We start from the raw sequence: 11889 nt of genomic DNA on the forward strand, positions 1-11889 counted from the left end.
CAATGGGACACTCACATGACTATGCCCCTCTCTATGGGAAAGTATTTAATATTTGGACTTAGCTAAATTCTCCCATTATAAAAGAGCCTTACAGCTCCTAGGAGGTGCATTTTGGTCCTAAGGAAATGGGTGCTGAGAGCACCAGGAGCTGGGATTAACACAGGGACAATGTTTAAGGCAGTCAAGGCAGTGCTTTGATCTGCCTGTCAGGCCTTTATTAAATGTATCAGAGAAGAGTAGGCCTGATCTTTCAGGAGTAAGGGAATGCTCATGTACAGTGCTGACATGTTTTCGAGCATGCAAATATTCAGCTATCTGGGTAGCAAAGAATGGCTTTAGCAGCTCAGAAGAACCTACTTTTTCTCTTTTGTATATCCTTTCTATATCATATATTATTTCACTATTTAGCTGGTGTTGGTTCAGTGTAAACAGACCTTTCCTTCAAGCTGCTTGTATGCTCACAGCAGTAAGTTGACAAAAAAGACCAAATTCCAACCCAATGTCTGCTCAAGAAAAACTGGGACACACCAGACTAGTGCTTGTGGCTTCAGGGTGACTCACCATGACCAACACACTTAAGTGTGGGTATTCCTTTGGCACAAAACCTTTGTCATCACTTAACAGGGTAGGAAGAATAACATCGATCTTGCTCCTTCCTCTTGGAAAGCAGAGTTGTTTGGTTCAGTTAGAATCACAGCTACTCTGCTAAGTGCACTACCAGGAACATGGAGCCACAGCCTGAAATGTGTTTGTGGTCAGGCAAGGGCTTCTCTGTACATCTATTTCTGGCATACATGTCTTTTCACTTGTGTATCTGAGTCACTCATTCCTACGGGGGATCTGTGTAGGATGCAGAGGCAGCAAAGTCATGATTCTCTCTTGTCATTAACAAAGCAAGTCATTAACCAAACTCCTTCGGAGAGCTTCTGTTCAAAGGTGGTCCCTACACTCTCCTCTGACATGGAGGCTGCTACGTGTGCTGCTGTCTCATCCTTGCAGCTTGTGTGAGGTCTCCAAATAAACCACTTTCAAACTGAAATGAAAGTAGAGCCTGCACTGTTACCCCACAGATCTGAAATAGCACTTCTGTTTACAACAACAAGGCTTTGATGCAACCTCTGAGGCAAAGAATGAAATAGTAACCCTTGATCTTGAAATATTATTCTGAAAAGACAGATGTGAACATTGAAATGATGCTTTTGTTTCAGAAAATACTTCAAGTGAAAGAGTGCTAACAAAACCCCTCAAATTCCCAAGAATATTGACAGCTACTCAAGAAAGGAGAATAAAATACCAAAGTTAAGATTGCTTTGAAACCCTTCTACATGTTTGGAGAAACATGAATCATGCAAAATTTTAGCTTCTGGTCAGAACTGAACTTAATAATTCAGCACTTGGTCTCCTTTGAAAGAAGTTCCAATTACCTTCAACTTATGTTTGTGCAAAGGCAAAAGATTTTTGAAAAGTCCAGAGCAAATTTAAAGTTTTATTTCCTTACTATTTAAAGGAAATAAAATGTCTTTGTTCTAATTTGGCTGGCAGAATTTTTTTCTTCCTACCAATTTTATCTGAAATAACAATCAAGGCAAGGAAATATTTATTTTTCCTGCTTTCTCTGTATTTTCTTTTCCCCTCCCCCTGCCCCACTTCTTGTCAAGGGCTTTGTAGTCATGAGGAATGGCAATTTGCTCACCTGTGGATCTCTTCTTGTTCAGAAGTGACTGACAGAGAATGACAAGTGTAAAAAGGAGGACACTGATGATTCCTATGGAACACACAAACACTGCATACACGTACAGATCTGAAACCCAAGCACAGATGATGGTCAGTGTTGCAGCTGATGCTCCATGATGATAGGGCAGAAAAAAGTTACATCTACAAGATCTAAACAGACTCTGGCCAGAGGATTTAGTGTAACAGTTCAGAAACAGTTTAACCCTCCTGAAACTTACCTATAGCATTCTGCTCAGTTTAAAATTTGATTGAAGTCTGCATAAATGCAAATACGTGTAACTGCACTTATGAGTTGAGACTTTCAGGAGAAAACAAAGAACTGGTTTGGGTTTTGGGGATTTTTTGAGCAACAACTCAAAACCCAAAAGGACTTCAGTTGGGTTATTTCCCAGCTCAAACAACTGTACCTTTTTTTGTGTGTGTAACAAAAGGAAACAAACACACAAATGATGAAACAAGTGGGGAGAGTGCTGAGTGACTGGGGAAGAAGGAAGAAAGTCTGCAATTGATTCTTCTGCTGGCAGCACTGGCTTGAGATTTTTGTATGATTATTTTTTTCTTTTTCAAACTACAGCCTTAGTCTCCCTTCATGGCTTTTATTGAGGTGTTGTGACATATTTCCAGCGGTTATTTTTCAATTGGCCATAACAGACAAACAGGAAACTGAAGCTGGACTCTTCCATTCTCTTTTTCCCAGTACCCCTTGTGCTTTTTGGGATGATTTCTCAGGCAAGGCTGGGTTTTCACAGAACTAGCAAAATTGGTCCTGATTTGGGGTACTTTAGTTGTCCCATCCATTGGACTAAACTAACAGCATGTATAAAAGCAGTAGCAGTTAGATGCATCTTTACCTTCAAAAAACTTCCAAGCTTCATGGTTTTTCTTGAAAGTGGGATGATCAGAAGATTCTGATGAAATCACTGGAAAAAGAAAAAAAAAGAAGACATGACAAAAACTGGAAAATATGTGGCATAAAAAGTTTGAACCTCTTGAAGTAAATGTGTTCTGCCTTAGACTTCAGTGCCCCAAGACCTTGCTTCATCCAATTGCCTTTTGATGAAACAGTTCAGCTGCACAGAATTGTCCTCTCTGTTTCAGGAGGATGCATGACTGTCAATATCATAACAGCTGTACAGCCTAGAACCAGAATCCAAATTCTCTGACTGCTGAAACATTGTTCAAAACCCCCTCTTCTCAGCCAGATTGTTTATGCATGCTGACACTTTTTATGACATCAGATTAGATGATGTCACTTATGCCAATTCCATGATTTTTCTTCCACTTATGCCAATTCCATGATTTTTCTTCCTCTACCGATCACTGCAAGGAAATGAGAGTCTGGTAATGTCCTCCGGATTGCCAGTGAGGTCTGAACCTCCAAGAGAGCTTCATGTGGCAAATCATCAGAAAACGAGTATCTCACTGGCAAAGGAATTCCTTAAAGAGTGCCCTGCAGGGATGTGAAGTGTGGAGCTAGATCAATGGATATACAGCTTTCAGGACTAATGAAATCTTCTCTTCAGTTGCGATGGGAAGCTCATCCTGAATATTTTAACAAATTACTCATTTGTTACATGGAAGCACCACATGTGCAGAGTTTTGGCAAGTATTTTGTGATAACTTCCCTGAAAAAAAGACTTTTGTTCATTTTGGGAAAAAAATAATCTTGGATTCCTATATCTTGCAACATTTTTACTATTAGAAAATACCACATGCAACTAATACTTAAGAACTCAGACCTTCTTCTATGGGAAATTTTCATAAATAAACTTCCCAACAAGACAGATTGTTGCATTCATCTACTTGTTTTTGTGGTCCATGCCATGGGATTATAGTTGGACTGCCTAATTTTCTATGTTTGACCTCCTATAAGTAGTCTCTTCTCCTGGACTGTAAACCATTTGAAACATGTATTGCTCCTCCTAAGAGATGTGCAGTATCATGAGGGACTGTAAATGATGTTTTTGGGGTGCTGAATACTGTTCTGGGAAGAATACTGATTATTTTGAGTTTTCTGATAGGGAGTAGAAGAACCATTTTACTGATTTTTTTTTTTTTTTTTTTGTCTCTGATAAACTAGTTTCTTGGTGTATTCTCTCCTATAATTAACTTGGTTTTAGGTTGATATTGATGACACTGAAGCCCAGGAAAGAAGGAGATGCATTTAATGAGAATATGGGAGAAGGAGAAAAGGGTGACCTTATATTTGACAGAAGACACTGCATGGCTGGATTAGGAGACACTTGGCAACATTGGCACATGGATTTTTGTTGGTTTTACTAACAAGATATAACAGTAGCCATCTTATAAATGCTATCTGATGTCTTGTATTCACAACACTGAAAGGGGCAAACTGCAACAGTTCAAATTTCAGGTGGACCTTCTGAAAACACTACAGAGTTGCTGTAGTTGACATGAGTGCAGTAACAGAAACTGTAAGGACTCCATCTCCACAACAGGGCTTCTTTTCCAAAGAAATGTGTTTTTTCCCTAAAGGAGAAGCCAGATATGTAGCTAAAATTTAACTATCACCATTACACAGTAAGGAATTATAGCCTGTAACTCAATTAATTTTTCTGTAAGTCCAATATGTGTATTTGTACAAATTTGTGTTGCAACAAAATGTATTTGAAACTTTTTAATGGCCTGTGCAAATTTACACTAACAAACTTGCTAGCAAATAACAAAATCTGAATATAAATGAATAGCAGTAGATACTACAGATCCAGCTGTCAACTTGCTTCAAGATCAAGTCATACTTTGAAGAAGCAGAAATATCCTTTTCTCCCTAGAAATCTGTGTCTGGCACAGTAACCTCCTCTTCCTGTGTGAATAAATAATAAAAAATAAAGGACTGTTCTATTTCTGCCTCTGCTTGATAGGCAAAGTTTTAAGAAATTTGCCTGGTGCTTTAGCCTAAAGATACTATTTTGAATTTGGGTAAAATTCAAAATGGAACAAAATGTTAGGCAACACAACAACAGTGATGTGATGGAACTCTGCTACCTTATTTGATAAAGCACAAGCAGTACAACTTAAGTATCCAAATGCTTCAGGCAATTTGTATTGCTCCTTTTGCTGCATCCTGGGTCTAACTGTAATATAAGTAAATCCCTTTGTGTAACTGATCATAATATAAAATACAAAATGTGTTTGGAATAAAATTTCCTTGAAAAGCCCAAGTGTCACTGTTGGGAAAACTGGAAACTTTGCCAGTACAGTATTCCCTCTCAAATGCAGCAAGTACCGTACACTCAGGGTGTATTATGCTAGCAAAGGTGGTCCTTTGTTTCCAGTCATGTGGCTTTAAGTTGTAAAACAGTTGCTAAGGCATTTAAAGATATGAAATACTTCAGGTATCTTTTGGAATCTTTAATCTGGATTTCGAGTTAGAATAAATATGCTCTTAAGCAGCCAAGGTGGTTGTGGTGTTTGCATCAGATCCCCACAGGGTGTCTACAACTCTCTACAGGCTGGCCAGCCTTCCTCACTTGCCTCAGGATTCCTGCTCTGCTTTGGGTCATTTGAAGTGGAGAGCAGCAATACAGCTGAGCAGACAGTGTGAAAATGATGAAGTCATGAGGTCTCAAATCCCTATTCTGATTATATATTCACGACTCATACTAGAAATCTGGGGGAAAATATTATTTAAGAATTGGACTGAAAAATTACAGATTTTCTTCTTTCCAATTCAACTTCATTGATCTGAACTCCATAGTTTAGGTGTAAAAAGTAATGAGAAGTTTCAGTGTTATAATTAGCAAGAGTGTGAGAAGGTAAGGAAGATGTGTAGTGTCTCTTTGTGAGGAGGTGTATGACAGGTGGCATGATAATATTTTATACTGCTTTTTCTTTCTGCTTCCACTTACTTGGAACATTCCATTCCCTCTCCAAGAACTCTGGACAAATCCATATGTTTCATTACAGGCATTTAGGATCTTACATCATTGAAAGAGAAAACACTCTACACTGCTTTCTGGCATTATCTTCAGAGTTATCCCTGTGAGAAATAAACTTTTCTGTCTATAAAGACACAAGCAGGGGGGTAGTTTGCCAGCTAGCACTGATGGCACAGCTGCTAAGCAAAACCACCTCTTCAAAGGAGTCTGTTCTCAAAATCCATCTTCACTCATCTCTGAAAGTGTGGGTGTGGTGGCATAAAGTTTGAGCTAATCCATCCCAAAGAGATGGCTTGTTTTCAGCTTGGTTCCTGTCTGCCACTTGTTGCTGGTAACTTTATCCAAAGTTCAATACCAGCAGGCTGGCCGTTGCTTTTCTAGCTCTGCTTTCTGGCTACAAATGGTCTAAACAAAAGTACTGAAGTAATAGTGGAAGTGCTACTTACCAAATGCTGCTAGACAAGAACTGAGAGCAAGGGAAACACCAAGAGAGAGGCAAAACATAAACTGAGTATTAGGTTTTCTTCTCCTATCCACAGATTAGACAAATATACTCATATATATATACACATACACACACACAAATACTCAAAAATAATCTAAGTTCAAATGTCTTATGGATGAATTTATAAGAAATAAGAAGGGCATCACAGAACAAGAAATTATAGACTTGAATCAGTAATCACTCACCTCTTATTTCAGTAGCTGCTGTACCATTTGACCATGCTGTCCACTTATTTCTGTGTTTGCCAATTTCCTGTACTTTGCATATATAATGTCCTTGATCTGTTTGCTGGAGGCTTAAAATAAGAAATTTGTACAGAGTTCCATGTTTCTCTTTAAGAAGATGAAGTCTTTGCTTGTGAAAATGCTGACTGTAATTTCCATAATACTGGACAGATCCAAACTTTGTCATTTTGATCATCAGACGCTCCTGGGTAGGTGATGCAGCGAAGACCCACCGCACAGCCAGCAAATTGTCTGTCTTTCTCTTTTGAGAAATGTGGCAGTAAAGGGTAGCATTATCCCCCTCAGAGAATTGCACTCTTGGTCCAGGAGAGACTGTCACATTTAAAGCCTCACAAGCATCTGTAAAGGAAAGAAAAGACAGTGAGAAACCTCTTTACTGGCACCACAGCACCACAATCTGTCCCAGCGTGCAAGCCCATGTATACTGATGGTATCTGTTTCGTGTGCCGCAATTTAATGACCCTGTAGAACCTGACATCATCTGCCTCTCTCATGGCACGAGGCCCTCCTTTAGGTGAGTCTGCTCACAGCACTGTTTCTGTCACTAATCAGTAACTTAGAGCTGATATGCAGACCTTGCAGCCATCACAGGACCAACTTTACGTAATCTTTTATCAGTGTGAACGGTTTTGGAAAGCTGTTCTGTGACCAGATCTTCTGATGGATTGAATCCTTCTTAGGACTTCCAGCCTAAATGGTTTCAATAGCCAGTTTATGCTCATTTGTTCCTGTGGCAGCTTTAAGCTTAAAATAGCATTTTCTTCTTTCGAGCTTACTTCCTGACCCCATATACAAAGCAATTGTCTGGCCTCAGCCTTTGCTTTGTTGCACTAAAGAAGACAAGCTCTGTTAGCGTCCTCTAGTAAAGTACTGTCTTCCCTATTCACCCTAACAGCCCTTCTCTGCATTGGTTACAGCTTAAATTTTAGGTTTGATTGTAATTAATTTATTTTTTTCCTGTAATGGACTGCAGACACAGGCAGTATCTGGAAAGAAGTTCTCCACTGTTCTGTGGAATACTCACAGTACTTCTCAGATTTGACTAGGATATACCTTGCCTGGTATATCCCAGAATTATCTTGTCCTTTTTCATAATACTTTCATATGTGATTATGTTTCAGATTATAAATAAATAGCATACTTGTGTGTTTTCCCTTCTTTGTCATTTGTGGTTCAGTTACCAGTGTATCAAGAAATTCTTACTAATCCCCAAGAATGCAACTTTGCAGTACTAACTTCTGTTCCACTTCTGTTACCCATCCTCAGTTTTTCCTATGTGCTGTCCTTGTCTTATGCTAATTTAATAAGGCTACAGTTTCAATGTGCATGCTCCTGTCTACTTCTTTTAGACGTCATTTGTGCAGACCTTACATCATACTGTTCCCTGGATTATCCCTGGAAGACCACTGAATTCTCTATATCCTACAGTTACCCATGTTCTCTATTTTAAGTAATATTCTCCTTGCCATAATCAAATGGTCATCTCAAACCTGGGTTAAATCCATCAGACTAGTTTTTCTGACTACAAATTCAAGTTTATCTGACATTATTTGCTTGACAAAATATGACATGAGATTGTATCAGGACAAATGATTATTCCATTGTTCCAATAATTTCTGATTCTTGTCTTTAATGTTCTTCATCCTATACCATCACATAGACCAGGTCTTTGTCTCTCTGCTTTACTTCTAATAATAGCCAGTACAGGTGAAGGCTGAAAAAAGTGTCCATAGCTGTTCATTAGAGGAAGATTTCCCTTTCCTGACCTAACTGATTTATACTGGACTGGTTTTTTGAGGCATGGGACTCAAGACTCATTTTATTCCCTTCCTACTGCACATTAAGAACGTCCTGATTAGTCATATCAGAGAGCGATCTATTTTTGACCAATGGTGTATTGTGGCAACGTGTTCCCTAAATGACTTGTGATGTGTAATCCACCAGTCTGAGGGCATCCACTAGAGAAAGAACCATATTCCAGCAGTGAGCAAGCACTCCCTGCAATGAATCTGCAAAGCATGAAATGTCCTCTAAACTGTGAACTTCCTGTTATGTGAATACCGTACTCCACTCAAATACTAATGAGAATTGCAACTCTGGGAGAATGATTTTTTCATTTCTGGACACTTTTCTAGCACATCAGCAAGGAACATTTTAACAAAGGGGATGAGCATTTTGGCAGAGACTATTGTCTGACATCAGCTCCTGAAACACAAACATATATTTATCTTCAAAATAAGCAAGTAAAGTATTCCCATTCTATTTCTGAAGGAGTTCTGGAGACAGAGACACTGGTTTTATAGTCCCAGTGAAGCAGTGAAATGAAGCGGTGAATTATATCACCTCACTTACAGCAAATCCACTGAATTAAAGAAGTTGTATTGCAACTGTTTGAGAAGAATTCTGAAAATTAATAGTATGAAAAATTATTTTGTGCCACGTCAGTCAAAATCTCTACTGAATTGCATGTTTATTCCAAGTAGACGTCACTTTTTTGTTATGGAGAAAATATTTCATACATAGAAGAGTTTGGCTTTTTTAAAAAAAAAAATCTTGAAGAAACTACAGCTAAGTGTGGATGAGGTTATTGATAAAGTTATTTGTGTGTTATGTTTGTGTCTGCAATTCACATAAATGCCAAAGAAAGGTTATTTTGGATTGTAGAAAGCATAAGTAAGTAGCACAGGACTTTGAAATTTAAAATGAAGGCTGAATCCCACCAAAAGCTTTCCAGGCATGAAACTTCAGTTATTACTCTGTGGACTTACTGGCCTTGGTGTTTTACTGGCAGAAGGGAAGCCAGTAAATGGCTGTCTCTGCCAGCAAAATAAGATTAAATTTTGAAGGTTGTGTTGCTTAGTAAATAAGGATTAACTTTGAGATTTTCAACACTTTTTGGGGTCCTCAAATGTACTTAGGCAATAAATGTTTAATAAATCATTTATAAAATTATGGTTTGGGTACATGAAGAACAGAGATTTTTTTTTCTACTGAAATTATGAACATGTCGTGAAAACTGTGAAGAAAAACAATTATGTCATTTTCCTGACATGTGAACATCTTTTTTGAAAAATCTGGCTAGGAGTAATAGTGAAAAAGAGTCTCAAAATAAAAGGCAAAAAACTCAGTGCTTAATTCCAAACTAGGCAGAACATAGTGCCAAGAAGTACCCAAGAGAAAATACAGAGGAAGTCAGATATGGTGATGATGGAAGCCTCTGTGAGAAGACAAAGCAGCACTGTACATGGAGACTCTGATCCCTTTCTAGCTGTTCACATTCATACAAACATTATTGGTTATTTTATACCTAAGGCTTCTACTTTTCCTCTGGGGACATGCCTTTTTATAGGGACATATCAAATTTTGCATCCTTCATATTTCTGATCAATAGGAACCTATCTCCTCCCATTGGTGCAGCTGCACATGTACCGCAATGGGGAGAGTTTTGGCAATCTCATTCTGCTTTTATCATGGTACCAGCTCATGTTGAACAGGTTCGGGTGATGCTTTATATAAAGCAGAAAAACAGTATCCATTTGACTTTATCCTCCTACTGCCACTGGACAAGGAACAGTGGATTTTGAAGGAAAGAGTTCATTTACTTCCTCCTATGTGGAAAGGAAAACCCTCATTCAAGGCTCTCAGACACTAGTGGACATGTTCCTCCTGTCTTTAGCAGGCACTGGTCAGTCCCAACATGAGGTTTACCCTTGTAATGGGCTCCTTGCCAAGAGGAGGAGACTTCACAACTTAAGAGCAGGCTTGTGTGCCAACATAGCACTGAATTTCTAGACTTCAGATTGCTGTTTGAAGTGAGGAATCACTGTTTATCTTCTTCTGCCTTCCCAGCATAGTACAATGTAGCTGCTCAGGTGGAGCTCACCACAAGAGTTTCAGTCTTATTTCTGCTTGAAAAGGGAAATTATTTATAGAAAGGGGGAGGAGAGTCAGAGAATCGGTCATTTATTTACAGCATGCTTAACCATCAAACTTGTCTTCTTTTTGCAATAAGCTTGCTGAGTTGCTCCCATCCCTACATTTTAGCTGTGTGCTTCTCTGGTATGTTCCACCAGCATGTGTCAGTAGCCTTTGGGGAGACAGGAAAGGTGACTGCTGCCTAAGCTGTTTTAAAAAAATCCCACTTTGAAAATAGCTCACGTCTGCTTACACCAGTTCAAGTCCAAGAATTAGCCAGATTTAGACTTTGCTGTCTGCCATATTACACAACAAAACACTTTGACAGCACTGTCAGTAGTACCAAACTATACTTCTAGCACCCAGAAACCTGTTTATGCCAGGACCTCTTCCCTCTGTCTGTGCTGGAACAGTGCCAAAGGACTTACAGTGGCCACTGGGTCCTTACATGTTGTAAGCAGTTTCAGCATGGCTGTGGTTTTGTGGGAGAGCCCCAGCTAGATCAGTTGAGATCAGAGTGGAGCTGTTCCTGTGCACAACTGCTCACAGCCCAGGTTCAGTGCTGTACACGGGCCTCTCTTCCCTCCTCCACGGAGACAACGGGCAGAATCCACATCCCAACCTCCAGTGCTGCAAGAACTGACAGCTGGGGGACTGGGATATCTAGGGGACTAGAGGGGGATGTGACTAGGGTGGCTACCTTCTGATCTCAGCTTTGCATGACCAGAAGCATATAAAGGGATGGCTTTTATCTGTGCTGTAGTTTGTTCAGTGAAGCTATGCTACTGTCAAAGCCTGCTTTAGTTTGATTTCTTTACAGTTAAAAAGAGGAGCAGATGAGTCAGGAAGAAGCAAAGCTCTTTGTTTAAATGAAAATAATTAGGAGCTGGCTAGCAAGAGGACCAAAACACAACCAGCTGCTTGCAGTTGAACAGACCTGTCTGCAAGTTTCACAAGTCGGAGGCTGCCCCTCAGAGAAAGCTTCTGCACTGACCAATGATGTACTTGAACCAAAACTCTGCCTCCACCATCTCATGCCCTTCTGCAGTGGAGTTCAAATTCGACTCTTTCATCAGCCTTGAATGAGCTAGGCATCCTCACTCCTATGAGCCCACTGCACCTGGAAGTTCAGATCCCGACTCTGGGTCTGTTCTGCAGCTTCAGGACACACAACGCTGTCCAATATACCTCTTTTCTGGAGGCATAAAGGTCTTAAAGGGAGGACGCTTTTTACAAGTGACCCACAGGTTCCATTTCCACCTGATGCAGGATCGGGGCACCTGCGGAAAAAGCAATCCCAAATCTGCCTTTGCTTCGGCTTTGCCTGGCACAGAAGACGGCCGAGGACCTATTTCCATGAACTTGCATGGGAAGGGCTTACTTTTCTAGAAAGGACCCGACAGCTGTGAAGAAGCTGCTGCCGGGAGCCGGGGCAGGGCCAGCGGAGCGGGGCCGGGACCGGGCGGCCGGAGGGGCTCCCCGGATGCCTGCCCCGAGCTCCGGCCCAGCGCCCGTCCCGCCCGAGCGCGGCGCTGAGGGACCCGGCCCGCTGAGGGACCCGGCCCGCTGAGGGACCCGGCCCCGCTGAGGG

The 11889-nt window shown here is 40.4% G+C and overlaps 1 protein-coding gene across 1 annotated transcript in view; it reads right to left on the minus strand.

The window, feature by feature from the left end:
- The window catches only part of VSTM4 (V-set and transmembrane domain containing 4), a 32381-nt gene that overhangs the window by 20103 nt on the left and 389 nt on the right, over positions 1 to 11889 (minus strand). Inside the window, exons 2-4 of the mRNA XM_015633835.3 lie at positions 6324 to 6722; positions 2586 to 2654; positions 1694 to 1801 (exon numbers count right to left, since the gene is read on the minus strand). Coding sequence (XP_015489321.1) covers positions 1694 to 1801; positions 2586 to 2654; positions 6324 to 6722 — 576 coding nt within the window. The remainder of the gene's footprint in view (positions 1 to 1693; positions 1802 to 2585; positions 2655 to 6323; positions 6723 to 11889) is intronic.

This window comes from Parus major, chromosome 6 (genome assembly GCF_001522545.3).
Source record: "Parus major isolate Abel chromosome 6, Parus_major1.1, whole genome shotgun sequence".
Lineage (NCBI taxonomy): Eukaryota > Metazoa > Chordata > Aves > Passeriformes > Paridae > Parus > Parus major.